Below are 27,531 nucleotides of genomic sequence, written 5' to 3'. Positions count from 1 at the left end.
GGAAGGGTTTGGAGGGATATGGGCCGGGTACTGGCAGGTGGGACTAGATTGGGTTGGGATATCTGGGTCAGCGTGGACGGGTTGGACTGAAGGGTCTGTTTCCATGCTGTACATCTCTATGACCCCATGACTCTATGAACAGGAGGAAGCCATGTCTGATCTGGGTCTTAGTTTTCATATTTTCAATTGAGTTCCAGCTTTAACAACTGTTGGAGAGAGAGAGTTCCAAGTTTCCACTCCCTTTTATTTGAACAGAGGAGCAGGTGAGGTCATTCACTCCCTCAGGCCTGCTCTGCCATTCCAGATCATTGTTAATCATGTCCCTCAACACCATCTTCCTGACTATCCCTTGATGTAATTAGTGTCTAGAAAGCTATTGATCTGCATTGAGGCTGCTCAATGATTGAAGTTGCACAAAGCCTCTGGGTACAGAATTCCAAGAATTCACCATCCTCTCAGAGAACATATTCCTCCTCAACTCAATCCTTACTGTGAGACGGTGTCCCCTAGTTCTACACTCCTCTATGCCCAGCCTCCTTCCTGCATCTCCTCTCCCCCCTCCACCCCGTCGAGCCCTGACAATTTTGTAAATTTCATTGAGACCTCTTCCCATTCATCTAAACTCCAGAGAGTTACAGATGCATGCGCCTCGATCCCTCCTACCATCCCAGGGGTCAGTCTGGTGTCCCTCCACTGTGCTCCCCTCTGTGCAGCGTAAACCCTCCCTTAGAACTGCATGCAATATTCCAGATGCAGTCTCACCAAAGCTCTGTACAACTAAAGTAAGACATTTTTACTCTGGTACTATAAAACCATAAGACATAGGAGCAGAAATTAGGCCATTCAGCCCATCGAGTCTGCTCCACCATTCAATCATGGCTAATAAGTTTCTCAATCCTATTGTCCTGCTTTCTCCCTGTAACCCTTGTTCCCCTTGATACTCAAGAACCTATCTATCTCCATCTTAAATATACTCAGTGACCTGGCCTCTGCAGCCTTCTGTGGCAATGAATTCCATCGACTCACAACTGTCTGGCTGAAGAAGTTTCTCCTTATCTCTGTTCTAAAAGGTCTTCCCTTTACTCCAAATCTGTGCCTTCGGACCCTCGTCTCTCCTACCAATGGAAACCTCTTCCAACATGTCAAGGCCATTCAGTATTTTGTATGTTTCAATTAGATCCCCCCCTCATCCTTCTAAATTCCATTTAGTATAAACCTAGAGTCCTCAAATGTTCCTCATATGTTAAGCTTTTTCCATTCCTGGACCATTCTTGTGAACCTCCTCTGAACACACTCCATGGCCATGACATCCTTTGAGATATGGGGCCCAAAACTGCGCACAATACTCCAACTGCGGTCTTACCAGAGCTTTATAGAGCCTCAGAAGTACATCCCTGCTTTTATATTAAAGTCCTCTCAAAATAAATGCCATCATTGTATTTGCCTTCCTAACTACTGACTCAACTTGATGAAAGCCAATGTACTGGCTGCATTTCCAAACTGCTTGCTGAACCTGCGTGCTAGATTTTGACTTCTGAATGTGGATACTCCAGTCTTTTTGAACACTGACACTTCCCAGTCTCTCCCTGTTTAGGGAAATACTCGACACCTCCATTTCTCCTTCCAAACAGGGGAATCTCAGATCTTGCCACATTACACCTGCCCATTTTATGTGAAGAGGTAACAAAACCAGAAGTTGCTGGAAAAGCTCAGCAGGTCTGACAGCATCTGTGGAGAGAAATCAGAGTTAACGTTTCAGGTCAGGAGACCCTTCCTCAGACCCTTTCTCTCCGCAGATGCTGCCAGACCTGCTGAGCTTTTCCAGCAACTTCTGTTTTTTTTTGTTTCTGAGTTATAGCATCTGCAGTTCTTTCAGTTTTTATTATGTGTCATGGTGCTCCCTGAATGAAGGGCTTTTGCCCGAAACGTCGATTTTCCTGCTCCTCGGATGCTGCCTGAACTGCTGTGCTTTTCCAGCACCACTCTAATCGAGACCCTGCTCCCTGAATGGCCTGGCATTAATTTGAGATTTCTGTTACTTGTTCTGGTCTCGTACCACACCAGAGAAGATAGTTTCCTTTGGTCGACCCTACTGAATCTTTTAACGATTTTAAACACTTCAGTCAAGGGAATACAGGCAAAACCTATGAGACCTATCCTCATAATTGAGCCCATTTTAGCCTTGGGATCCTTACCTTTCGTAGCGAAGAGTGTGGTGCTGGAAAAGCACAGCAGGTCAGGCAGCATCCGAGGAGCAGGAAAGTCGATAGCCCTGATGAACGGCTTATGCTTGAAACATTGATTCTCCTGCTCCCCAGATGCTGCCTGACCTGCTGTGCTTTTCCAGCGCCACACTTTTCGACAATGATCTCCAGCATCTGCGGTCCTCACTTTCTCCTTACCTTTAGTATCGTCAATGTAGCATCGTTCCATGCCAGTCGTCTGAAATTCTGACTTCAGCGTGATGTTGCCAAGTTTAAGTACGACTGCAACAGTCTCCATAATGGAGTCCACCTCAGCGTTACTGAATCCGATGACCTCCATGGCAGTCTGCAATACAAGCAGTCAGACATCCAATGCAGTAATTGTGGATGGTCGCTTCATTTTAGCTCTGGAAAACAACTTGGTCAGAGCTCCACGAGTTCTCCAAATGTCACTCGGTGTAACCAGAATCAACCATAGTAATAATATCAATTTGACCTCGCTGGTTGCTAAGAATGCAGAAAGATCTTTTAAAAATTGTGCCAACTGCCAATGGAATCACAGAAATTTACAACACAGAAGGGGACCATTTGGCCTATGTGGTCCACCCTGCCCCTTCAAACAAGCATCTTCCCCAGTGCTACTCTCCTGCTTTTACCCCATGTCCTTGCACCCCATTTCTATCCAAATAACCATCCAATGCCCCTCTTGAGTGCCTCAATGGAACCAGCTTCCATCACATTTCCAGGCAGTACATTACTAACTTCTCACTGGGTGAGTTTGCACATCACTTTAAATCTATGTCATCTTGTCTTGTTCTCTTCACAAGTGGGAACAACTTCTTCCTATCTACTCTGTGCCAGAGATAGGTGAAAATCTTCCCATGGTTCAATGCAGCAACTCTAATTCAGGAGATAATTATGAACTTTATGTTCGGGATTACACAATGCATCAGACCACAAATGTTTATTGATTTATTTTATTGTTGAAAAGTTACATGCACATATGTGTCCAGTGTAATGAAATCATTGCATTTTAAGTGTACAACCTTGTGTATACTTTAGCTTGCGTTTGCCCATCTACTTGAAGGTCCCATTTTACAATTGAGAAGGATATTCACATAAAAGCAGAAAGAGCTCGCAATTAAATTGCACCTTTTACATCGTCAGGATGTTCCAAAGCATTTTGCGGCCAATTAAGTAATTTTTAAGTGCAGGTTGTAGTTACGTATGGCAAAAGCAGCAATCAACTTGCGCACAACAAGGTATCAGAAACAGCAAACAACAATAAAATGTTCTGCTTTCAAGATGTCAGTTGAGGGATACCTATCTTCCAGATCACTGGAATTTCTCTGCTTCCAATAGAGGCCGTGGGATCCTCTATCCCCACCTGAAGGGGCACTCAGGGCGTCAATTGGAAGACAGCACCTCGAACAGAGCAGTGCTCCGATTTTGTCACACTGGCAGTGTCAGCTGAGATTGTCTGCTCAGGTTTCTACAATGTCACTTGAACCAACAACCTTCTGACCAGAAATGAGGGTGCGAACCACTGAACCGTGCCCTGACACTCGATTATTAAGTTAATTTATCTTAAAGAGTACATTTTGATTGTATGACATTTGTGAGGTTAAGTGTATTGAATACGTTCAGGTTTCTCAGTATGCCTATGTTTGCGCTGGCTCAAGCAGTTCATGCAACTGGTTTGTCTTTGGTCTCTTTAAAGCACTAATTTATGTTCCTATAGAAAGGCAAGATGCAAGTTCATGCCCTCAGAGCTCCATGCTGTTATGATGCCACCCTGCTCTGCATATATTAGGTACAAAATACACACGACCAGGAGCAGCAGTAGACCATTTGGCCCTCTTCAGCGTGCTATACCATTCAATAAGATCTGATTACACTTCACCCCCACATTCCTGCCTATTCCCTGGTAACCTTCCCCTTCCCTCCCCTGTCCCGTTCTTACCAATAATCTATCCATCTGTATCTTTAAAATATTCAAGGATCTTTTCAGAAAGAGTGTTCCAAAGACTCACCGCCCTTTGTGAGAAAAAGTCTCGCTCCTAAATGGGCAGGCCCTTTTTTTTAAAACAATGACACCCCTACCCCCTGCTCCCCCAATCCCCAGCCCCTTGTGTTCGATTCTCCCATAACAGGAAACACCCTTTCCAACATCCCTCCCATCAGCATTCTGTTTGTTTTGATTAAGTCACCAGCTGATACAATTCTAGTCTGTCCAACCCTTCCTCTTAAACCCATTACCCTGCCCATTCCAGGAATCAGTCTGGTAAGGCTTCTCTGCACTGTCTCCAATGCACTAACATATTTCTTTCAATAAAGTGGCCAGTGTAAATACTACTTGAGATGCAGCCTCACCAGAGTCCTCTATAACCGAAGCACAACCTCCCTACTTTTTACATTCAATTCCCCTTGCAATAAAATATAACACTCTATTTGTCTTTTATTTTTTAGAAAATCTAAGAGCAATAGGAGTCAAGGTAGAATTTCATAACCGGGAAAGGCAGTATATTTAATGGCATTTAATGCAGATTGTCTTGGGTACAGTGCTTAACTGGGCATAGGCAATTAGCCTCTGTCTTGGTGAGAAATGTGGTGCCGGTCTGGTGATATTCCACCAGATTCCATCGTCACCCTGAACAAATTCTACCGGCACAAGAGTGTGGAATGAAACAGCATCCAGTGTTAACTGAAAAGGCTAGACACCCGCAGACACCTCAGATACTTTAGATGCATCTGAAACAGTCCTCGTACATGCCAAACACACCACATTCAGTCTGGACACTCTGCATACAAACCCCGGTAAATCCATTTCAAGAGACAAAATACTATCTTTGCTTTCCCTAGTTCCCCATCTTGCAGGATAATGGGGCGGGGGGAAGGGGGGGGGGGGTAGCATTTACACACTTCATTTCCATATTTACATTGGAGGTTGGCAGGATGTTATGGGGAATAAATTTTGCCTGAGCCTGTGTACCTTCAATACTCTGCAGGAGCCATGCTGTGTAACCTTATCACTCCCTTTCAAAACACAAGTCACTTACTTTAACTGCGGTGAAATTTGTGGCATCGTTGACTCCATTTAATGTTGTTGTGTCTGTGTTCAGGTAGGTGTAATGATTGCAGTCCGGTAGCACCTTCAGATGCTCTGTGGAGTAGAAACGTAGAGGATGATTGCTGTGACAATTTCTACTGAGCACTTGTATTTAATAATGTGGAAACACAGCAGCGTGCTGCAATGCCCCACAGCATTGTGCCAAAGTTCAGGCTAGTCATGTCGATGATTTCCCCATTGAGTGTCATCACTTGCACGTTGGAGGAGGACAGGATGAGTTTACCACCCCAATCCCCTGACCAAATATGTGAAAATCCAACAGTTTGCATAAGCTAAGGCTTACCATAATGAGCAGCAACTGAAGTGAGGTCCTAGGAAGTGTGGGTAGAACCACACCCTCTGGTCACTAAGGGACTTCCTGAATGTCTGATAAGATTGGTATGGAGATGCCGGTGTTGGACTGGGGTGGACAAAGTTAAAAATCACACGACACCAGGTTATAGTCCAACAGGTTTAATTGGAAGCACTAGCTTTCAGAGCGATGCTCCTTCATCAGGAGGAACAGAGGGATCTAGGTGTGCAAGTACATAGATCCCTCAAAGTTGTCACCCAAGTGGATAGGGTTGTTAAAAAAGCATATGTGTTTTGGCTTTCATTAACAGGGGGATCGAGTTTAAGAGCCGCAAGGTTTTGCTGCAGCTCTACAAGTCCCTGGTGAGACCACACTTGGAATGTTGTGTCCAGTTCTGGTCACCCTACTATCGGAAAGATACAGAGGCTTTGGAGAGAGTGCAAAGAAGGTTTACCAGGATGCTGCCTGGACTGGAGGGCTTGCCTTATGAAGAAAGGTTGAATAAGCTTGGACTTGAGAAAAGTCCAGAGAGAAGAGACCTGATCAAGGTATACAAAATAATGAGAGGAATAGATAGAGTCAATAACCAGAGACTTTTCCCCAGGGCAGGATTGACTGGTACGAGAAGTCATAGTTTGAAGATATTAGGAGGAAGGTATAAAGGAGACGTCAGAGGTAGGTTCTTTATGTAGAGAGTTGTGAATGCATGGAATGCGTTGCCAGTGGTGGTGGTGGAAGCAGAGTCATTGGGGACATTTAAGCGACTGCTGGACATGCACATGGATAGCAGTGAGCTGAGGGGGGTGTAGGTTAAGTTACTATATTTTACATTGGGATTAAATCTCGGCACAACATTGTGGGCCAAAGGGCCTGCTCTGTGCTGTACTTTTCTATGTTCTATGTTCTATGTTCTATAACCTGGTGTTGTGTGATTTTTAACCTAATAGGATTGGACATTGTGAACATCAACAGTTTTGAAAGTATGTGAGATACCTCAGACTCATGTGTAGAAACGCTCTGACCCTATTTCTGTTTATAAAATGTTCAACTTGAAATGCTTTGCCCTCTGATTGTATGCCTGGCATGGAATGCGTGTTATAAATATTAAGACACCCAAGAGTGGAACATGAAGTATGGGGACAAGTTGAGTTTTGTCATAAATTCTGTAACTTTTCAACTGGAAATGGTGGTAATATACCTTGGGAAACTTTCTGAATAATATATATTTTGGGGGGAAAAATTGACTGCTCACAGCAGGGACACTATACGTTATTTGGACAAGGATACACAATACGCTCTGTCCCGGAACTAGATCGAGTGGAATTACAAAACGGTCAGAATGGGATGGAGGTATAGAAAATGGAAAGACAAACAATACTCACTGAGAAGGTCAGGGGATCCTCCAGCCAACAGCTGGTAGAAGATATGGAAGTTCCTCTCTCCTTTCAGACGTTTGACAACACGAGATTTCTCTAGAAGATCTGAAACAACATCCAATCCATCAGAACTCAAAGTAGATCCATACTAAATCCAGGTTTGTTTCTCTCCCCTTTTCTGTCAGGTTTCCACCAGGATAAAACGTTCAAACTCATTAGAAAAAAATGAGAATAAACAGCGTTGTGTTGCAACACTAAATTATAAAGGTCACCAGACAGATTAGGATGAGGGATGCATTAGCCCCGTTTTAGTTCATCTGACCAGAAAGCCAAGCTGCTCCGCATTAACCTTTTCTCCATCGCGTACAGCCTTGTGTCCTTCCATATGTCCTATCTCAGTTGCTTCCTTTCAAGTCTAAAAGGCTCATGTTCCTCCAGTTGTTCTTCATTGCTCAATCTTCTTAACACTGGAAGCAGCTTCTCATGGCCTTCAGCACTACAGCATTTTCCTATTCACTTATTTAATTTCCTAATCTTACCTTCATCCAGACAAATTGTCTTGCTATTGCAGTATTGTGATAAATAGTTCATTGAGCAAACCAAAGATAGAAAACAATTGATAATCAGAAAGAAATTCCTCTTCGTCTCTGTCTTAAATGGGCAACCCCTTACTTTGAGATGATTCCGTCTGGTTTTAGACACTCCCACAAGGGAAAACAATCTCTCTGTATCTCCCCTTTAAGTTCCCTAAGAATCTTGTATATTTCAATCAAGTCACCTCTCATTCTTTGAAATTCTAATGAGTACAGGCCCAATCTATTCAACCTCTCCTCATCAAACAGTCTCTCCATACCTGGGATCAGCCGAGTGAACCTTCTCTGGACTGTCGCCAATGTCAATACACCTTTCCTTAGATAAGGAGCCCAGAACTGTTCACAGTATTTCAACTGTGGTCTGACTGGTGCCTCATATAGTTTTAGCAAAAACCTCCTGACTTCATTACTCCATTTAGAGTCATAGAGATATATAGCACAGAAACAGACCCTTCGGTCCATCTTGTCCATGCCGACCAGATATCCTAAATTAAACTCGTCCCATTTGCCAGCACTTGGCCCATATCGCTCTAGACCCTGCCTATTCACGCGCCCATCCAGATGCATTTTAAATGCTGTTATTGTACCAGCCTTCATCACATCCTCTGGCAGTTCATTTCATACACAGACTACCCTCTGCGTGAAAAATTGCCCCTTAGGTCCCTTTTAAATTTTTCCCCTCTCACCCTAAACCCATGCCCTTTCATTCTGGACTTCCCCACCCCAGGGAAAAGACTTTGCCTATTTACCCTATCCATGCCCCTCATGATATTATAAACCTCTATAAGGTCACCCCTCAGCCTCCGACGCTCCAGGGAAAATATCCCCAGCCTATTCAGCCTCTCCCTGTAGCTCAAATCCTCCAACTCTGGCAACATCCTTGTAAATCTTTTCTGAACCCTTTCAAATTTCACAACATCCTTCCTATAGCAGGGAGACCAGAATTGCACATAATATTCCAACAGTGGCCTAACCAATGTCCTGTACAGCCGCAACATGACCTCACAACTCCTGTACTCAATGCTTTGTCTAATAAAGGAAAGCATACCAAACGTCGTCTTCACTATCCTATCTACCTGTGACTCTACTTTCAAGGAGCTATGAACCTGCACTCCAAGGTCTCTTTGTTCAGCAACACTCCCCAGGACCTTATGATGAAATGTATAAGTGCTGCCCTAATTTGCCTTTCCAAAATGCAGCACCTTGCATTTATCTAAATTAGTCATAGTCATGGAGTCATAGAGATGTACAGCATGGAAACAGACCCTTCGGTCCAACCCGTCCATGCCGACCAGATATCCCAACCCAATCTAGTCCCACCTGCCAGCACCTGGCCCATATCCCTCCAAACCCTTCCTATTCATATACCCATCCAAAAGCCTTTTAAATGTTGTAATTGTACCAGCCTCCACCACTTCCTCTGGCAGCTCATTCCATACATGTATAAACTCCGTGTGCCAAGATCCCGTTGCAATCTGAGGTAACCTTCTTTGCTGTCCACTACACCTGCAATTTTGGTGTCATCTGCAAACTTACTAACTATACTTCTTATGTTCACATCCAAATCATTTATCTAAATGATGAAAAGTAGTAAACCCAGCACTTCTTTGAAATAAATGCCAACATTCTGTTTGTTTTCCCCGTCACCTGCTGAACTTGTGTGTTAGTTTTTTTTATGATTTATGCACGACGATTTCCAAATCCCTTTGTGCAGTCTTCCTCCCTTTAAACAATATTCACCTCTTCTATTCTTCTTGTTAAAGTGCATAACCTCAGATTTCCCCACATTATATTCCATGTGCCATTTTGTTGCCCACTTACTTAACCTGTCTACATCCCTCTGGCAGACTCTTTTGCCATTCTCACTATACACCTTTCCATCTATTTTTGTGTCATTTGCAAACTTGGTGATTATACATTCATTTCCCACATCCAAGGTATTATTATATATTGCAAATAATTGTAGCTCCAGCAGTAATCTCTCTGGCACCACACCAGTTGTCATCTTGTAAAGGTCCCCATTATCCCAACTCTTTGTCTTCTATTAGTTATCCAATTCTCTATCCATGCTAATATATTGTCCCCTAACACCTTGAGCTCTTCTCTTACTAAGTAGCCTGACATGTGGAACCTTATCAAATGCCTTCTGAAAATCCAAATATGTTAATTTTATTGGCTCCCCTTTATCTATCCTGATTGTTACCTCATGAAAAAACTCTAATACAAACATCAGGTATGTTGTTCCGTCTGTGAAACCATGCTGACTCTGCTTGATCATGTTGTGTATCTCTAAATGCTTTGTTATTCCAACAGAATGTAAGATTTTGCAAATGACAGATGATAAAGTAACTGGACTGTAAGTTACCTTTTTTTTGTCACCTCGACTTTCTTGAATAAACGTGTTGCACTGGCAGTTTTCCAATCCTCTGGCACCTTTCCAGAATCAAAGAATTCTTAGAATATCAATCTCAGTGCATCTACTATCCAAGTACCTTCGATCCATGCTGACCAGATATCCTAAATTCATCTCGTCTCATTTGCCAGCATTTGGCCAATGTCCCTCTAAACCCTTCCCATTCGTGTACCCATCCAGATGCCTTTTAAATGCTGTAATTGTACCAGCCCCCACCACTTCCTCTGGCAATTCGTTCCATATGCGTACCACCCTCTTCATGAAAAAGTTGCCCCTTAGGTCCCTTTTAAATTATTCCCCTCTCACCCTAAACCTATGCCCTCTAATTCTGGGCTTTCCCACTCCAGGGAAAAGACCTTGTCTATTTACCCTATCCATGCCCCTCATGATTTTATAAACCTCTATAAAGTCACCCCTGGAATGCAACCTATCAGCCCCAGGATGCTTATCAGCCTTTAGCCCCATTAGTTTCCCGAGTACCTTTTCCTCTAGTTATTGTTTATGTTTCTCTCCCCATTTTTGCCCCTTGATTATTTTGCAGTTTTGGAATGCTGTTAGTGTATTCCACTGTGAAGACAGATGCAAAGTACTCCTTCAATTCCTCTGCCATTTCCTAGTTCCCCATTATTATTTCCCTAGCTTCTTTCATTTCTCCCCCTCTCTTCCTTTTTATGTAATCTTGCTGTCTAGTTTACTCTCAAAGTTTATTTTCTCCCTCTGTTTTTTGGTCATATTTTGTTGGTTTTTAAAACGTTCCCAATCCTCTGGGTTACCACCAATGTATGTCACATTGTATGGTTCTTCTTTCAATTTGATTCCATCCTTAGCTTTCTTGGTTAACGACAGTTGGTTTATCCTTTTCCTAGAATCCTTTTTCCTCACTGGGATGCATCTTTCTTATGAGTCATGAGCTATTTTCTTTAACATCTCCATTATTCCTTGACCATCTTTCCTGTGAAGTTCCTCTCACAGTCCTCTCCAGCAACTCTGCCTTCATTCCTTTGTAATTACATTGATTTAGGTTTAGTTGTTTCAACGGTTTCCAACTCAAATTTGTCATCCTCAAACTGAATGCCAAATTCTACCAAGTTATGCTCAATGGTTCCTATGAGATTTTTACTTAGGACATCATTTATTAAACCTGCCTCATCACACATCATCTATAGACCACTCCCACCAGTGTCTTCTTCCCTTTCTTATTTCTTACCTGCCTATTGGAGATTCTACATCACTAATCCAAGGTCAAGACCTACACCCAGTCTGAGCAGTTGCTGGAATGAAATTGCCTCTTTAACTGCATTCAAATACACAGAGGGACCCCGGTAGACTTTCATCTTACCAACCTTTAACAAATACAAAATCATGGGCAGCTTGTCCCCAATTTTGCAATGAAAGCAAGCATGGAGGTACAGCAGACAGTGAAGAAAGCTCATGACATGCTGGCCTTCATAACAAGAGGAATTGAGTAAAGGAGCAAAGAGGTCCTTCTGCAGCTGTACAGGGCCCTGGTGAGACTGCACCTGGAGTATTGTGTCCAGTTCTGGTCTCCAAATTTGAGGAAAGACATTCTGGCTATTGAGGGAGTGCAGCGTAGGTTCACGGGGTCAATTCCCGGAATGACGGGACTATCATATGTTGAAAGATTGGAGCGACTGGGCTTGTATACTCTTGAGTTTAGAGGGGATCTGATTGAGACGTACAAAATTATTAAAGGATTGGACACTCTGGAGGCAGGAAGCATGTTTCCGCTGATGGGTGAGTCCAGAACCAAAGGACACAGTTTAAAAATAAGGGGTAGGCCATTTTGAACAGAGTTGAGGAGAAACTTCTTCACCCAGAGAGTGGTGGGTGTATGGAATGCTCTGCCCCAGAGGGCAGTGGAGGCCAAGTCTCTGGATACTTTCAAGAAAGAGTTGGATAGAGCTCTTAAGGATAGTGGAATCAAGGGTTATGGGGATAAGGCAGGAACAGGATACTGATTAAGGATGATCAGCCATGATCATAATGAATGGTGGTGCAGGCTCGAAGGGCCAAATGGCCTACACCTGCACCTATTGTCTATTGTCTATTGAAGGCATTTAGCTCACCAAGGGATAAATACTGGCCCCAGGACACCATGGGGAATGGCCCTGTTCTTTTTCCAGTGATGGCCACAGGATCTTTTACACTCGTAATATACAGAGCCTTGGTTTCTACACCCTGGCACTGAAGAGAGATGTCCATGCCTACAGCAGTTTATAAAAGTGATGAGGAAAATCTTGTGAGTTCTTGTTGGATTAGCTGCAGACTTGCTGCTGTGGGCACTGGATCGCAGCTTTACTGGATTTATTTTTGATAAAGCAAATGGCAGGCGAGCCAACATTTCTTGCAAGGAGCTGGAGATCCTCCGCTCCCATTACTGCCTGCACTGACTCTGTCGCTGTTCGGATTACCAGCCAGCTTTGTGTTATCTGCTGTCAGCCTTTGCACGTTTATGAGTCTTTAATGGGGCATGAGGAACAGATTTGCTTCACTGAGGTGTTCTTAAAAGCAAAGTGGTAAATGAAGTAGAAGACATGGAGGAGTTATTTCAAAGATCTTATGTCAATAAAAACAGACTATACTAAATGCTTAGTCCACTTTTTTTGCTGCGTGCAAGTTGGCTGTTGCATTTCCTACAACTGTGACTACACTGCCACAGTGCTTCAAATCCACATTTCAGAAACTTCGATTCTAACCAGCAAAACAAAGTCAGCTGAATGCTGAATGATGGTACAGATTCATATAAAAGAAGGCTGTATTCATACAAGCCAGGTGCCCAGCCTATGTTTATGATCTAGAAGCGCAACATGCCAGATATTGTGTTTGGGAAGCGTAGTGAAAGCAGCTCAAATTGAGGGAATTGATAGGAAGGTCCTTTCTACAAATTTTGTCTTAATTGGTTGTAACTCTTAAAAAAATATACATCCACCTTCCGAGTCAGCACATTCCTAATAGGTTTGAATCGACTATAACCCTAGACAGCTTTAAGTTCTGATTGCAGCTGCTGACTTGTATTTATTACCTTTCAAAGTTCGCCAATAATCATTAACGTAAATTGCCTTTGGACTTTGAGATAACTGAAGATTGTTTTACAAGTATTCCATGTCCAACTTTCTCCAGTTGTGATGAAAGTTCATCAAGCTGAAATGTTGGCTCTGTTCCTCTCTCTGAAGACACTGCCAGTTTCTCCGGCAGTTTCTGATTTTATTTCAGATATTCAACACCCACAACATTTTGCTTTCATGCCAGGAGTGTTTCCGCTCAGTTTAAACTTGGGAAAAGTCTTGCCAATCAAACTCGAGTATGACCTTTACTGATCACCGCACAGATCCTTCATGTGCAATAGTCACTTTCAGATTCACCCTGGGGTATTTCAGCACCATTAGTCATACATTGGTTGAATTTCATGTGATACTGATCAACACACCAATTAACCTAGCCTAATTCATTTTGTATTACCTTGGGATCCACCCTATCCTTGGTTTGGTATAAGCTATGAATACGCATTGGATCCTTGGGACGCCAAGGGCTTGAAATCATTCCTAAAGTAGTATGCCCAGAATTGTACACAGTACTCCTGCTGAATTCCAAACCAAAAAAAATCACGAAGGTTAACATAACTATCTCTCCATTGCACTCAATTGTGTTATTAGTACATATCCCAAGTTGTTTCATTTAACAAGAATCAGAGTAAAAATTGTCTAAATCCCAATATTTTCTATCCTTCAAAATAAAACAAAAATGTATAAATCCACCACTTTGAAAAAAAAACCCATGACATTCCATGTGATGATTGGGTGGACAAAAGACTTTCCTTTAACTCTGACACTGTAAACAGTATTCTTCCAAAATGAGGGGGCACAATCACAAGGGTCACGAAATACAAAAGAACTACTGTACCCATGAGTGACAATGCCTGGCACCCACCTATCCCTATGGTTATGTGCATGTTCCTTCTGTACATCTCTATGACTCTATGACTCTGACCTCACTCAGCATTTATAGAGTCGTAGAGTCATAGAGATGTGCAGCATGGAAACAGACCCTTTGGTCCAAACCGTCCATGCCGACCAGATATCCCAACCCAATCTAGTCCCACCTGCCAGCACCTGGTTCATATTCCTCCAAACCCTTCCTATAAGAAAAAACAATAACTGCAGATGCTGGAAACCAGAGTCTACATTAGAGTGGTGCTGGAAAAGCACAGCGGTTCAGGCAGCATCTGAGGAGCAGTAAAATCAGTCTATTCCTGATGAAGGGCTTTTGCCTGAAACGTCGATTTTCCTGCTCCTCGAATGCTGCCTGAACTGCTGTGCTTTTCCAGCACCACTCTAATCTAGACCCTTCCTATTCATAGACCCATCCAAATGCCTTTTAAAGGTTGCAATTGTATCTGCCTCCACCACATCCTCTGGCAGCTCATTCCATACACGTACCACCCTCTGTGTGAAAACGTTCCCCCCTCACCCTTAACCTATGCCCTCTCGTTCTGGACTCCCCGACCCCAGGGAAAGGACTTTGCCTATTTACCCTATCGATGCCCCACATAATTTTGTAAACCTCTATAAGGTTACTCCTCAGCCTCCAACGCTCCAGGGAAAACAGCCCCAGCCTGTTCAGCCTCTCCCTGTAGCTCAAACCCTCCAACCCTGGCAACATCCTTGTAAATCTTTTCTGAACCCTTTCAAGTTTCACAACATCTACCTGCTGTTTCCTATCCTTCACCTTGTTAAACCTTACATGCAGAATCTTGGCTCAAGCTTTTTGGATGACACACTTGGCAGGGGGGGGGGGTAGGGCAATAATTTAAAAAAAATGATAATTGAGGTCAGTTCGGCAGAATCACCCTCAATTGAAGCCTCTTGGCAATTATTCACAAGGTTATTTTCAAGACCATTAATTTGCTTTCTGTTTTCTTGGTAATTTAAACGCATTCATGGTTAGCAATTGCTTGCCCAAAATTTGTAATCTGACAACCGATCCCATATCGCCCAAAAAATAGCAGCAGGAATGTGAGCGTTCTATGTAAACAGAGAGGTTTACAGTCCAGTACACCCACTGGTCGCTGCTGCCTCGGATTCTGGGCCTGCTCTTCTCCAGAGTAGGATCATAACCCACTGCCACAGCAGAGCAAGGCTAGATTCCTGGAACAGTAGCCATCCAGGAGTTCCTTTACAGTTTGGCTCACGATTCTCAGTCCATATATGGAAGGTTTTTCGCCCTTGCTCCTGTGTGGCTGGCATGATTTTGCTGCCAAATTTCAAGTCCCTGTTCTCTGCAAATCACTGATCAGATATCTATTTGCCACAACTTGCTGCTGTTACCTTCCTGCCAGCTGTTTACTGCTGGCCATTTGCTGACTGTTTGCGTCTGATCATTTGTTATTGGCTGTTTACTGCTGGCCATTTGTTGACTGTTTGCGTCTGATCATTTGTTATTGGCTGTTCGCTGCTGGCCATTTGCTGACTGTTTGCGTCTGATCATTTGTTATTGGCTGTTCGCTGCTGGCCATTTGCTGACTGTTTGCGTCTGATCATTTGTTATTGGCTGTTTACTGCTGGCCATTTGCTGACTGTTTGCGTCTGATCATTTGTTATTGGCTGTTTACTGCTGGCCATTTGTTGACTGTTTGCGTCTGATCATTTGTTATTGGCTGTTTACTGCTGGCCATTTGTTGACTGTTTGCGTCTGATCATTTGTTATTGGCTGTTCGCTGCTGGCCATTTGCTGACTGTTTGCGTCTGATCATTTGTTATTGGCTGTTTACTGCTGGCCATTTGCTGACTGTTTGCGTCTGATCATTTGTTATTGGCTGTTTACTGCTGGCCATTTGCTGACTGTTTGCGTCTGATCATTTGTTATTGGCTGTTTACTGCTGGCCATTTGCTGACTGTTTGCGTCTGATCATTTGTTATTGGCTGTTTACTGCTGGCCATTTGCTGACTGTTTGCGTCTGATCATTTGTTATTGGCTGTTCGCTGCTGGCCATTTGCTGACTGTTTGCGTCTGATCATTTGTTATTGGCTGTTTACTGCTGGCCATTTGCTGACTGTTTGCGTCTGATCATTTGTTATTGGCTGTTTACTGCTGGCCATTTGCTGACTGTTTGCGTCTGATCATTTGTTATTGGCTGTTTACTGCTGGCCATTTGCTGACTGTTTGCGTCTGATCATTTGTTATTGGCTGTTCGCTGCTGGCCATTTGCTGACTGTTTACGTCTGATCATTCGTTATTGGCTGTTCGCTGCTGGATTAGTGGTGCTGGAAGAGCACAGCAGTTCAGGTAGCATCCGAGGAGCAGTGCTGCTGGCCTTTTGCTGACCATTTGCTGCTGACTGTTTGCTGTAACCTGGTTACTAGTGACCATCTGCCAACTGAACTGCTTGGTGTTTACCTTTGCCAGCTGATTCCTCTATAGACTCTCCATGCTGTTTGTTTCCTGTTACTAGCTGTTTGCTGTCAGCTAACTGGACTAGACCTTGCTTCTGCTTTCTGTTGCTGGTTCCCTCAGGTCTCTGTTGCTGTGATCTCCTCATCTCGTGCGTGAGGACTGTAAATATATTATTGAAATGAAAATATGCTTTTTTTTAAATGATTGCAGTCCGTGGTCCTTGGGGCATTTTCCTGGTTTTGTTTTTTGGCATCACAAACAAGCCTATTAAAGACCATGAACATCACCTAAAAAAAGCTGTGCATTTGAAACTGTACAACACATAGGGTAGCATCTGGAATATGAACACAAAACAGCAGTAAAAAATACCAGGAATCCATGTCTTGAAAACAGAATTCAACTTAATCTCAGAGAAACAGCAATTCTCATTATTATCAAAGAGATATTTCCTCAAAATATACCTCCTTATCATCTTTGACCTGGTATTGATGGAAGACCTGTGGGTGTATGCTGATTTCAATTGGATTCGTCAAGATTTTGGGCATTGGCTCTCAAACTGATAGGTTGTGCCAGTAAGGTAGGAACAGATGCACCATTGAGATGGAAGGTTTACTTTCATATAGTCTAAGCATTAGTCTATATGTAGACCACAACTTCCTGCATGCAGCCGGGAAAGGGACCTCAATAGGCTTTAGGCTTCTCTCCTTGAATGTGCAAAGGATCTAAAGCCTGCACCCTGGACATCTCTTTATATACCTTTGTCAATAAAGTGGGCCATGCACTTGCAGTGTGGAATATTGGTGTACCAGCTGCCTACCATATTGGACAGTTTGGCACCTGGTTTATGCCTTGAAGATAGAGACTCAATGAATGATTAGAACTTGGTATCAAAAGGCCTGAAGCTGACCACGTAACTTTCTACTGAAACTGATCATTCACAATTAATAATCCATAATGATTGGAAATATCCAATAGATTGGTGACAAAAAAAAGAGAATATTTCAGTTAATCTGAACTCCATCTTAACAGTCTGTTAGTTTATCGAGGTTTGTAATGATTACAACAGCACAGTAATTGCATGCTGACCAACTCCATGAGCATTTGGATTGTAATTGTCACAGCCAGATACCATGCACAATGTCAGCAGTATACAGGACGTTGAGGGACAAGTACTACAACCTCTCCTCCTAACATTTCAAGTCTTCAATTTGGCTCTGTCTTACTGCTGCCATAGCATATACCAAGTAAGTAGCACTCTGCTACTGACTGAGGCAGAGTCTTTCCCTGAGAGACATAGGTTCCCTGTCTCAAATGTTGGAAGACTGACTCTGATCTTTGGGGATACAGGCCGCAATCTCATCCTGGACCCTCCCAGTGAGGTCCACATCAGCCCATCAGGAGGCCAGTACATTACAACTCATTCCACTCGAATGATCAGCCTCCAACCCTACACTGGGTCCCTTTGAAACAGAGGAAGTGGGAGCTTCCATTGTAAGGAGTCCCTGTGCTTGGCCCAGTCCAACAACCACAATCCCCACCTCAGGATTGACTTTGTATGGAACAGGGAGGCATTTGTCTCCAAACAAAACAACAATACATCCCAATGCAAATCTGACTGCTGGCACAGTTTGTGGCCCTTTCATTGAGGTTTGAGCAGGAGAATGCCAGAATGCCCAACATTAACAATGTAGAAAACACAAAAGAAAGACACAATTCCATTAAAAACCTCACAATTAATGTCACTACTTAATGTTTTCCACATGCAGACCTGTCCTCTGACTGCAGGTGTTCACCTCGGTCTTGGATGAAGAGATACTATGCATTAATTTTGTGTGATGGAGCAAGAAAGGGAGATGCATCTTAGTAACTGTAGCTTTCACAGTGCTCTGTGAACTGTCAGTCACCAGAGTACACCATAACGCATGGGACAATAAATGATAATTTACTATTTATAGAAAGAGCGATCAAAATAAAACAGCTGCAATATTTAAAGATTTGATCTCTTGAGCTAAAAGTAGGGTTTGGGATTTCAGCAGGCAGTCAGACAACTCAGCAGCATGGAGAGCTAAAGCTGGGCAGTGTAGATCCAGAAGCTGACTCCATGCCAAGGGGTGAAATTACTGACGGGTAAGATGTAAATGAAGGATGGGAGTCGTGTGTGTGTGAACAGTGGTTTGTTCGCAGCACACAAGCCAAACTGAAGCGTTTCCAAGCTGAGAGTGGTGGGAGAGATCCCTGCAGTCTTGCATGAACTTGAAGAATGTGTGGTTTATAGGCTTTTAAAGGAGATGGCAGTGAACAGCAGCAATTTGGGAGGTCTTGAGAGGGATGGGTCCCAAGGTTCATCAAGTTGAGTATGCGGAGGATTGGTAGGAAAAGGGGAGATGATGAGAAACTGGGGCTCAGCTGAAAACGTTCCACATCTTAAGACATGTACTTCCTTAACCTCCTAGGTATCACTGATATCTGGGCTAAACCACCACCTCTCCAATCTGCTCTATTGTTTCTCAACACTCTGGATGTCCTGGTTTGGGGATGTGATTGAAAACTCTGACTTTATGTATAGGTCTCTTTGACAAGGCAGTGGTGAAGATGAGGTCTCAAAGTATTTATGTTGTGGAATAAGAAAATGCAAATCCAATCTCTGCTCTGGACTTTGCATGAGCCTACATGAATGGAAAGACACCTCACTTGGGAGCAGAGGAACCCCAGAGCAGACAGATCTGCACCCTATGGCTTCCAGTCCAAAGGATCACAATTCTGATGATTACCTGCCCATCTAACTGATAGCAGCAGGTTACGTCTGTGAGAACTGAGGAGGGGGCTCACTCTGCCTGTGGTTTCCTTCAGTATTACCAAGAACGGTACTTACAGTTACTGACGACACCGCCCAATGGATCACCCTTGAAATCAAACTCAATATCCATGTATTTTCCCTAAACGGAGAAATGTGGAAACTCAGTTTATCAGAAACACAAATGCTGAAAATGTTAGCTTTATTGCTATCCATAAAAATCCCAAAGCAGCCCCACCCCATCATAAGGAAAAAGAAATCCTCTCTCACTCTTCCTGCTCCAATACTGGGTGGCAGGGTGAGCTGTGAGGAGGGTGCAGAGATGCTTCAGTGTGACTTAGACAAGTTGAGTAAGTGGGGAATTGCATAACAGATGAAGTATAATGTGGGTAAATGTGAGATTATCCACTTTGGGAGCAGAGCAGGAAGGTAGATCATTATCTGAATGGCAATAGATTGTGAAAGGGGGGAGGTGCAGTGAGACCTGGGTGGCCCTCATACCCCAGTCGCTGAAAGCAAGTATTGCAGAAGCAGCAGGCAATGAAGAGGGTAAATGATATGTTGGCCTTCATAGTGAGAGGAAGTACAGGAATGGGGATGTCTTGCTGTAATTGTACAGCTGTTCCTCATCTCTAAGCTGGGCGGCACGGTGGCTCAATGGTTAGCACTGCTGCCTCACAGTCCCAGGTTCGATTCCAGCCTCGGGCGACTGTCTGTGTGGAGTTTGTACATTCTCCCCGTGTCTGTGTGGGTTTGCTCTGGTTTCCTCCCACAGTCCAAAGATGTGCAGGCCAGGTGAATTGGCCATGCTAAATTACCCATAGTGTTAGGTGTATTAGTCAGAGGGAAATGGGTCTGGGTGGGTTACTCTTCGAAGGATTGGTGTGGACTGGTTGGGCTGAAGGGCCTGTTTTCACACTGTAGGGAATCTAATCTAAGTTTGTACACTTACTCCTGGGAGAGCCCCTTTAAGAATCCTCTCTGTTTCAATGAGATCACCTCTCATTCTTCACAACTCCAGCGAGTAGAGTCCCATCCTGTTTAGCCTTTGCTCTTAAGACAATCCCTCCATCCCAGGGATCATCCTGATGAGCCCTCTCTGAACTACCCCCAATGAAATGATATCTTTCCTTAAATAAGGGGATCAAAACTGCTCACAGTGCTCCAGGTGTGATCGCACCCTCTTCTCTTGCTGTGGAGAACAGCTGTCCTCTCCATTCATTCCCCACCACGGTGGGCCTCAGGCAGTGAAGGCAGTCAGGAATTTCCATCCTGTTGCTCTGTGCTGCCATTGGGCTAAGGGCTAGATGGCTGTAAATCACATATTTGCTCCATGATATGGGCAACAAAATGTGTGGTTCTCTGTGCGAAGAGTTTAAAAAAAACATCTCAACCAGTTCACGACACCCAAAAACCCACCTCCAACTACAATTGTCAGCTGATAACCGGGTGATAATACGTACAAATCTGGAGGAGTTGTCATTCCGTACAGTCTTGGCATTGCCGAATGCTGTCAAAGGAAACAGTTGTAAAACAGTCAGGAGTGGCTCCATGCATTAAATACTAAAACAGACACCATGTGGAGGTTGAGTCTCTGGCACCTTCTGGCTGCCAACTTAAAGGGGCATCTGTGGCTTTTTTGGCTGAACATGATTGAAGGTTTTGAAACTTCTCAATTTCTTTACAACTTAGAACTAGAATTCAGCAGTGTGTGTGGACATCAGACAAAGGCAGAAGTGCACTCACGATCATATGACAGTCAACAAACACTCAATAACAAATGTAGGTTGGCTTGCTGAGCTGGAAGGTTCATTTTCAGACGTTTCGTCACCGTACTAGGTAACATCTTCAGTGAGCCTCCAGACGAAGCACTGCTGGTGTTTTCTGCTTTCTGCTGGTGTATTCCAAGGAAACCCAAACATATAAACAGAAAGCAGGAAACACCAGCAGTGCTTCGTCTGGAGGCTCACTGAAGATGTTACCTAGTACGGTGACGAAACGTCCGAAAATGAACAGCAAGCAAACCTACATCTAGAACCTCAACCTGAGCTACAAATCCTCTCAAAACTTGCTAACTCAATAACAAAGCTTACATATAAAGAATGGAATGAGGTGGTGGCACTGGAGGGAGACCAGAGTCTATGGATACAGGTTTCAGTGAGACTCATGATGTGGAGATGCCAGTGTTGGACTGGGGTGGACAAAGTCAGAGGTCACTTCACCTGACCAAGGGGCAGCGCTCCGAAGCTTGTGGTTTCAAATAAACCCGTTGGTCTATAACCTGGTGTCATGTGACTTCTGACTCAGACTCGGTACCTTCAGGGATGAATGCGGAAAGAAAACCCTCGCTGAAGGTTAGGTAAAACTGGATACACCATACCTTCCAGGACAGGATTTGACTGCAAAAGCTGTTCCTTGACTTGATTAACCTCTGCTCCTTTGCCACACACTGCAGCAATATAGGACATCACAAGTTTACTGGCCTCTGAAGGGAAGAAAGAAAGAGAAACTGTCATTCACATTTAGCATTCTCTTTGACCTTTTCTGACTTGTAGCTCCACACGTGTCACCACAGCACCTTTTTCAGCGGTGGCTGTAATAAAGGGGACAACTCTAGTTTCCATAGCATGTCCTTGACATTGTCTCTCCCCAAAAAGGAGTTTACCTGGGCTTGTGGTTTGAGTTATTTCCTCAAGGAGGTGACCCTGTTTGGGGAAGAAGCATACAGACTGCTAGACTGCTCAGTGCCTCCATTGTACTGTTAACACCAGCATCAGAGTCTGCTACATTAAAATAAAATCCCTGTGTAACCTGTTCTGAAGAAGGATCACTGGACCCAAAACATTAACTCTGCTTTCTCTCCACGGATGCTACCAAACCTGCTGAGTTTTTCCAGCAATTTCTGTTTCTGATTTCCGGCATCTGCATTTTTGGTTTTGGTCTTCTTGGTTTGAGAGATACATGTTGGTGAGGACACTGAGGAGAAATCTCCTGTTGTTCTGCAAAATATTGTTGTGGCAGCTTGAGAGGCCATTCACAGCCTTAGTGAAGGAGTCTTATCCAAAAGACATGAGAACAGCCATCTTAAACTACTACCTGCACAGAACATTTAATTCAGACCCTTCAGTTTTAAAGTAACATTAACTCGTTGTTTCTCTTTCAGATGCTGACTGACAGGTTATGCATCTTCAGCACACGCTGGTGCTATTTCAGGATTCCAGTGTGGCACAGTGGTTAGTACTGCTGCCTCAGAGCACCAGGGTCTTGGGTTCAATTCCAGCCTCAGACGACTGTCTGTGTGGTGTTTGCACATCCTCTGGGTTCCTCCCACACGCCAAAGACCTACAGGTTAGGGTGGATTGGTCATGCTATATTGCTCAGTGTCCAGGAATAGGCAGGCTAGGTGGATTGGCCATGGGAATACAGGTGTGGCCTGCCTCCACTCTGTTGGCATTCTAAGATAATCTAATTAACATTACACCAATTCTGCAGCTCCATCACATCTGTGTAAAATCAGCATTGTACTTGCCATAATCAATGGAGCTTTCAAGATCAAATTTGCAGTAATCTACAAGTTTTAACTGTTTATCAGCTCTAAACAGGAAAGCATTAAATACTTCTAGAAAGAAAAAGTCACATCCGTTCGCAGTTTCTGATTGCATAAAGCATCCAATCTTTGCAAGTGACCTTGAGAGTTATGCATTAAACGAAATTCATAGTAATTTAGCAGAGGCATTGCTGATTAACACCTAGCAACAAGGTAACTGGTCCTGAGTCTTATCTCCCTGTCTAAGTTTCAAGTGCAGGGTTTCAAACACACCCACACATTGCATCATTTTACATGTTTTTACAATAGCAGTGGGTCTAGGGACAGAGTTTTAACCGAGTCACTGTTCAGAACCAAATTTCCCAATGGGATCGCCCATCTCCCTGTAAAAGTAGAAATGGCAGCAGAGAGTGATCCAGATCCCATGGCCTGGGTATTACAGACAGTGAACTGTACATGACCAGTGTGGGCAAACAGCTCCAGTCCCAATTCCCTTCACTCTGCCATTGGTGGCCATGCCTTCAGCTCCCTGGATATCAAGCTCAGGAATTCTCTCTCCAAACTGACACAATTCCCTTCAATCCTACTAAACTTTTACTCACCTGTCCTAACAACTCTTTGTTTGATTGATATTGCTCCTTTAAAGTCGCCTGGGATGTTCTGTGTGATATTAAAGGCAGTATATAAATGCAAGTTGTGTGGGCTCTTGTGACACAGTGGTTTTTTCCTACCTCTGAGCCAGGAAGCCTGGGGTCAAGTCACATCTGCTACAGAGGGGTGTAATAACACCTCTGAAGACTGGATGTAGGTTTGCTCGCTGAGCTGGAAGGTTCATTTCCAGACGTTTCATCACCTACAAGCTAACTTCTTCAGTGGGCCTCAGGCAAAGCACTGTACATGATTCCTGCTTTCTATTTATATCTTTGGGTTGGTGTTGTCATTTCCTGTCACTGCAGGAAATGACAACATCAACCCAAAGAAACCCAAACATGTAAATAGAAAACAGGAATTTTCAGCATTGCTTCATCTGAGGCCCACTGAAGATGTTATCTAGTACGGTGACGAAACATCTGGAAATGAACCTTCCAGCTCAGCGAGCAAACCTACATCCAGAACCTCCAAACTTCGCAAAACTCATCAACCTCTGAAGACCTTAAAGCCATAAGAAATAGGAATAGGAGTGGGTCATTTGGCCCCTTGAACCTGTCCTGCCATTCAATAGGATCATGGCTGATCTGCCATTCATCAAGTCCATTTTCCTGCCCTTTCCCTTGATTCCCTGACTGATCAGGAATCCATCTATCTCAGTCTTCAATATACTCAAGGACTCTGCCCCCACAGCTCTCTGTGGCAAGGAGTTCCAAAGACCCACAGCCCTCTGAGAGAAGAAATTCCTCCTCATCTCGGTCTCCAATTGGTGCCCCTTTATCCTGAGACTGGTCCTAGACTCTCCACATGAGGGGGAAACATCCTCTTTTAGCACTGACCCTGTCAAGCCCTTTAAGAATGTTTCAGTGAGATCACCTCTCATTTTTCTAAATTCCAGTGACTTGTTTAGCCCTTGCTCATCCAATAATCTCTCCACACCAGAGACCATCCTAGCGAACCTTCTGAACAGGCTGGTGAGCAAAGAATCCATAAATGCACGTTTGTTTTGTTATATTACACCCCATAATTTATTAAGCTCTCGGTGGCTTTCACAAGTTGGACAAGAGGCCAGTTTTGTTGGACGTGCCTCAGGATACATTACCTGTTTTTCCTGATCCACTCTCGCCAGTGATGAGAACACATTGGTCCTTATCCCTATCTCGGAGTGATCTGTATGCCTCATCTGCAATGGCATAGCTGTAGGGAGAAGTGTGATCGTTAGAACTTGTTTTGCTTGTTGAATTTCTGCACCCTTCCCCAATTCTGATGCATGGCTTCATATTTCTTGAAGGAAAGTGTCACCTCGAGGAAGCCACAGAAAAACTGTCAGCTTCAAAAGACGTTACACTGACAAGTAGTGATCCTTGTGCAACAGGCAGCTATGTTTCACCCTTCCCCCAGTTTTCCTTCCCCCTCTCCTTAATAAATGTCAGCAGATCATTCAAGCATGGAGGTGCTTCTTTACCTGAACTCCACAGACATACAATTCAGGAATCATCACAGGACTTTTTTCCCTCCTTCTTGCCTAAGGCACTGAGGATCAGTGTAGCCGAGCGACAGAAATACAATCAAGACGTTGACCAAATGTCAATTGTACATCACATGTCGGACTACAGCTGCTTAGCTGCATGAAGCATTAGATTTACAAATACATCTGGACACCATAAATCTATTAGACGTATTTTGACAAACTTCCAAATATTACTTCCTCTTCTCTCCTGAAGATGCTCTCTCACTTCAAGGGCACCGATTATCCTCTGGTACTTTGTCCAACTACCCATTTTTCATAGATGGTGACTGTTGACAGGGCATTCAACCAACACTGGCAAACGTATCTACATGGTGGGGGAGTGGTGTTCAGAGGAGATTTCCCAGGATGTTACTGGGCTGGAGAGTTTCAGTGACAGAGAGAGAGATCAGACAGTCTGGGGTTGCTTTCCTTGGAGCAGAGGAGACTGAGGGGGCACATGATTGAGCTGGATAAAATGATGAGGGGCATTGTTAGGGTGGACAGGAAGAATTTTTTCCCTCTTGATGGAGGCATCAATGATCAGGGGGGCATAGACTGAAGGTGAGGGGGCAGGGTGTTTAGGGGGGAATGTTTTTCACCCAGAGGGTGGTGGGGAATCTGGATCTCACTGCCCGTGAGGGTGGCAGAGGCAGGAACCCCTCAGAACACTGAAGAAGTGTTTAGATGGGCACTCGCGATGCCAAGGCGATGGGGCTAAGTGCTGGGGAACAAAGGTTAGGATAGCCAGGTGGTTATTTTTGACATGATGGGTCAAAGAATCTTCTTCTGTGCTGTCAATCTCTAAGACTCTAAACTGGATTTTCTTTATATTTGCTCTGTTAGCTTCTTCTCAACAAATGAAATAGCATTCACAAAGCTGAAATTATCTGGGATTATGTTTGCTTGAATTTGTTATACATTCACTTGAACCAACAATCATATTATTAAAAAGAGGCATTGGGCCATATACAGACCCAGCAGCTGAATGAAATTTATATGGTCACCATGTGGGGCCAAACCATTCTCCTGCATGTTTACATGGACTGTATGAGACACATTGATGATATTTAATAATATAAAGGTAGAAACAGGTAGGCTGATCGAGAAATGATTCACCCTGTGTGGCAGAGACGACCAGCAAGGTCCCAGGCTCAATTACCTGGACTGCGCTGAGTTAACTATTTGAAATGGAGGCAATACACGTTTCAGGCCCACCAGTGTAGGATAAAACAAAACAGCTATGGTTCCTGCCTTATCTGGTGATCGCTGCTGTACATGTCCAGGTCAGATGTTAAGGGGTGAATTTGCTCTGCTGACCTTCAAGAAATTAGATGCCCCGCGGGTAGGGTGGCATGTTTCTCTTACATTTTCTCAATGTAAAAAAAAATTACATTGCCATCTCCTACTACTCAGAGTAAATTTACATTGTCATCTCCTATTCAGAATCAATAAGAACACTGCAGTTAAAATTCTGACCACGCCCTGCAGTTAAAACGACTTACACCAGATTTTGCCATTAAGGGATGATCTACATCATATTGTTTCTGAAAATAATCAAATCACTCCATTGTGTCACGAGTGGGATGTGACTATGGGGGAGTGGCTGGGGGCTGTCTTGTGGGCATTACTGATGGAGATGTAAAATTCTGTATTAAAGGGAGGACTGTTCCCTTGTTCAGAGAGACCTCTTGGCACAGCTTCACAAAGCCCTGCGAATAGGGTTAAGGGTTCCTCCACAGCTTGTACTTGCTTAATAAAGTTTGACTGTTCACAGACGTTGGCGTATTGCAGTTGCATCATGTGTGTAAGAATCTCAAGGAAAAGAACTTAACATTTGGTGGTAGCGGTGGGACTCCAACATATACAGAGTTTCTAGGCGGACTGAATAAGCAATTGTCTGAGTGCCGGTTATGTGAGACGGATGGGCCCACGAGGTAAGATTTACCTTGATCTCTTTCCTTAACCTATCACTCAATTAACCCCTTGTCCCCTGGGACTCTGTAGTGGCGGAATATCTGAGGTAACGTACGCATCTGCACGCCAACGAGTTCGCTTTCAGAACCATAAGTTCCTCGAAAGGGAGGTTAGAGTCCCCCTCGAAAGGGAGGTTAGAGTCCCCCTCGAAAGGGAGGTTAGAGTCCCCCTCGAAAGGGAGGTTAGAGTCCCCCTCGAAAGGGAGGTTAGAGTCCCTCTCAAATTTGGAGGTTTGAGTCCTCTAATAGTGAGGTTTGAGGCCCCGGAACATAGTGCATAAAATTAAAGATAATTACTGTGTCTGTCTCAACCACCCTGCCTTAGACCGGTTATTAAGAGGGGAATCCCCCACGCGAAGGTCAGGACCTGAAGTGGGTGTGGAGACCGAAGACACTGGACTAGTATAGAGAAATAAGTTAGGAAGTTCAGACCTTAGAAAAAAAAAGGGACAGGCATTGGATAAGTCGAGTGTTGGAACCCCTTTGCATCGGTTATGCCGGGATGACCCCCACATTGAGGAACGGTTCAGGCGCCTGTCAGGATTTTAAATTAAAAAATTGGGAAATGAAATTTAGCTGATAGGAGGAACTTGGGACATAGATAAACGTTTAAAAGCAGAGGAGCTAATTTGGAAACGTA

General features: G+C 43.8%; 1 protein-coding gene across 2 annotated transcripts in view; it reads right to left on the bottom strand.

The window, feature by feature from the left end:
- LOC122543207 (unconventional myosin-Ib-like) overlaps positions 1–27,531 on the bottom strand; it is a 66,140-nt gene that overhangs the window by 28,082 nt on the left and 10,527 nt on the right. For both annotated transcript variants that reach the window (XM_043681669.2, XM_043681670.2), the window contains exons 4-10: positions 24,511–24,605; positions 21,594–21,698; positions 20,677–20,723; positions 19,292–19,355; positions 7,009–7,107; positions 5,264–5,367; positions 2,403–2,550 (exon numbers count right to left, since the gene is read on the bottom strand). In XM_043681669.2, coding sequence (XP_043537604.1) covers positions 2,403–2,550; positions 5,264–5,367; positions 7,009–7,107; positions 19,292–19,355; positions 20,677–20,723; positions 21,594–21,698; positions 24,511–24,605 — 662 coding nt within the window. The remainder of the gene's footprint in view (positions 1–2,402; positions 2,551–5,263; positions 5,368–7,008; positions 7,108–19,291; positions 19,356–20,676; positions 20,724–21,593; positions 21,699–24,510; positions 24,606–27,531) is intronic.

This window comes from Chiloscyllium plagiosum, unplaced genomic scaffold, assembly GCF_037043375.1.
Source record: "Chiloscyllium plagiosum isolate Xiang-an unplaced genomic scaffold, Cpla_swu_hap1 HiC_scaffold_53X, whole genome shotgun sequence".
NCBI lineage: Eukaryota > Metazoa > Chordata > Chondrichthyes > Orectolobiformes > Hemiscylliidae > Chiloscyllium > Chiloscyllium plagiosum.
The sequence above is the reverse complement of the archived record's forward strand: the minus strand, read 5'-3'. Positions and strand labels throughout refer to the sequence as shown.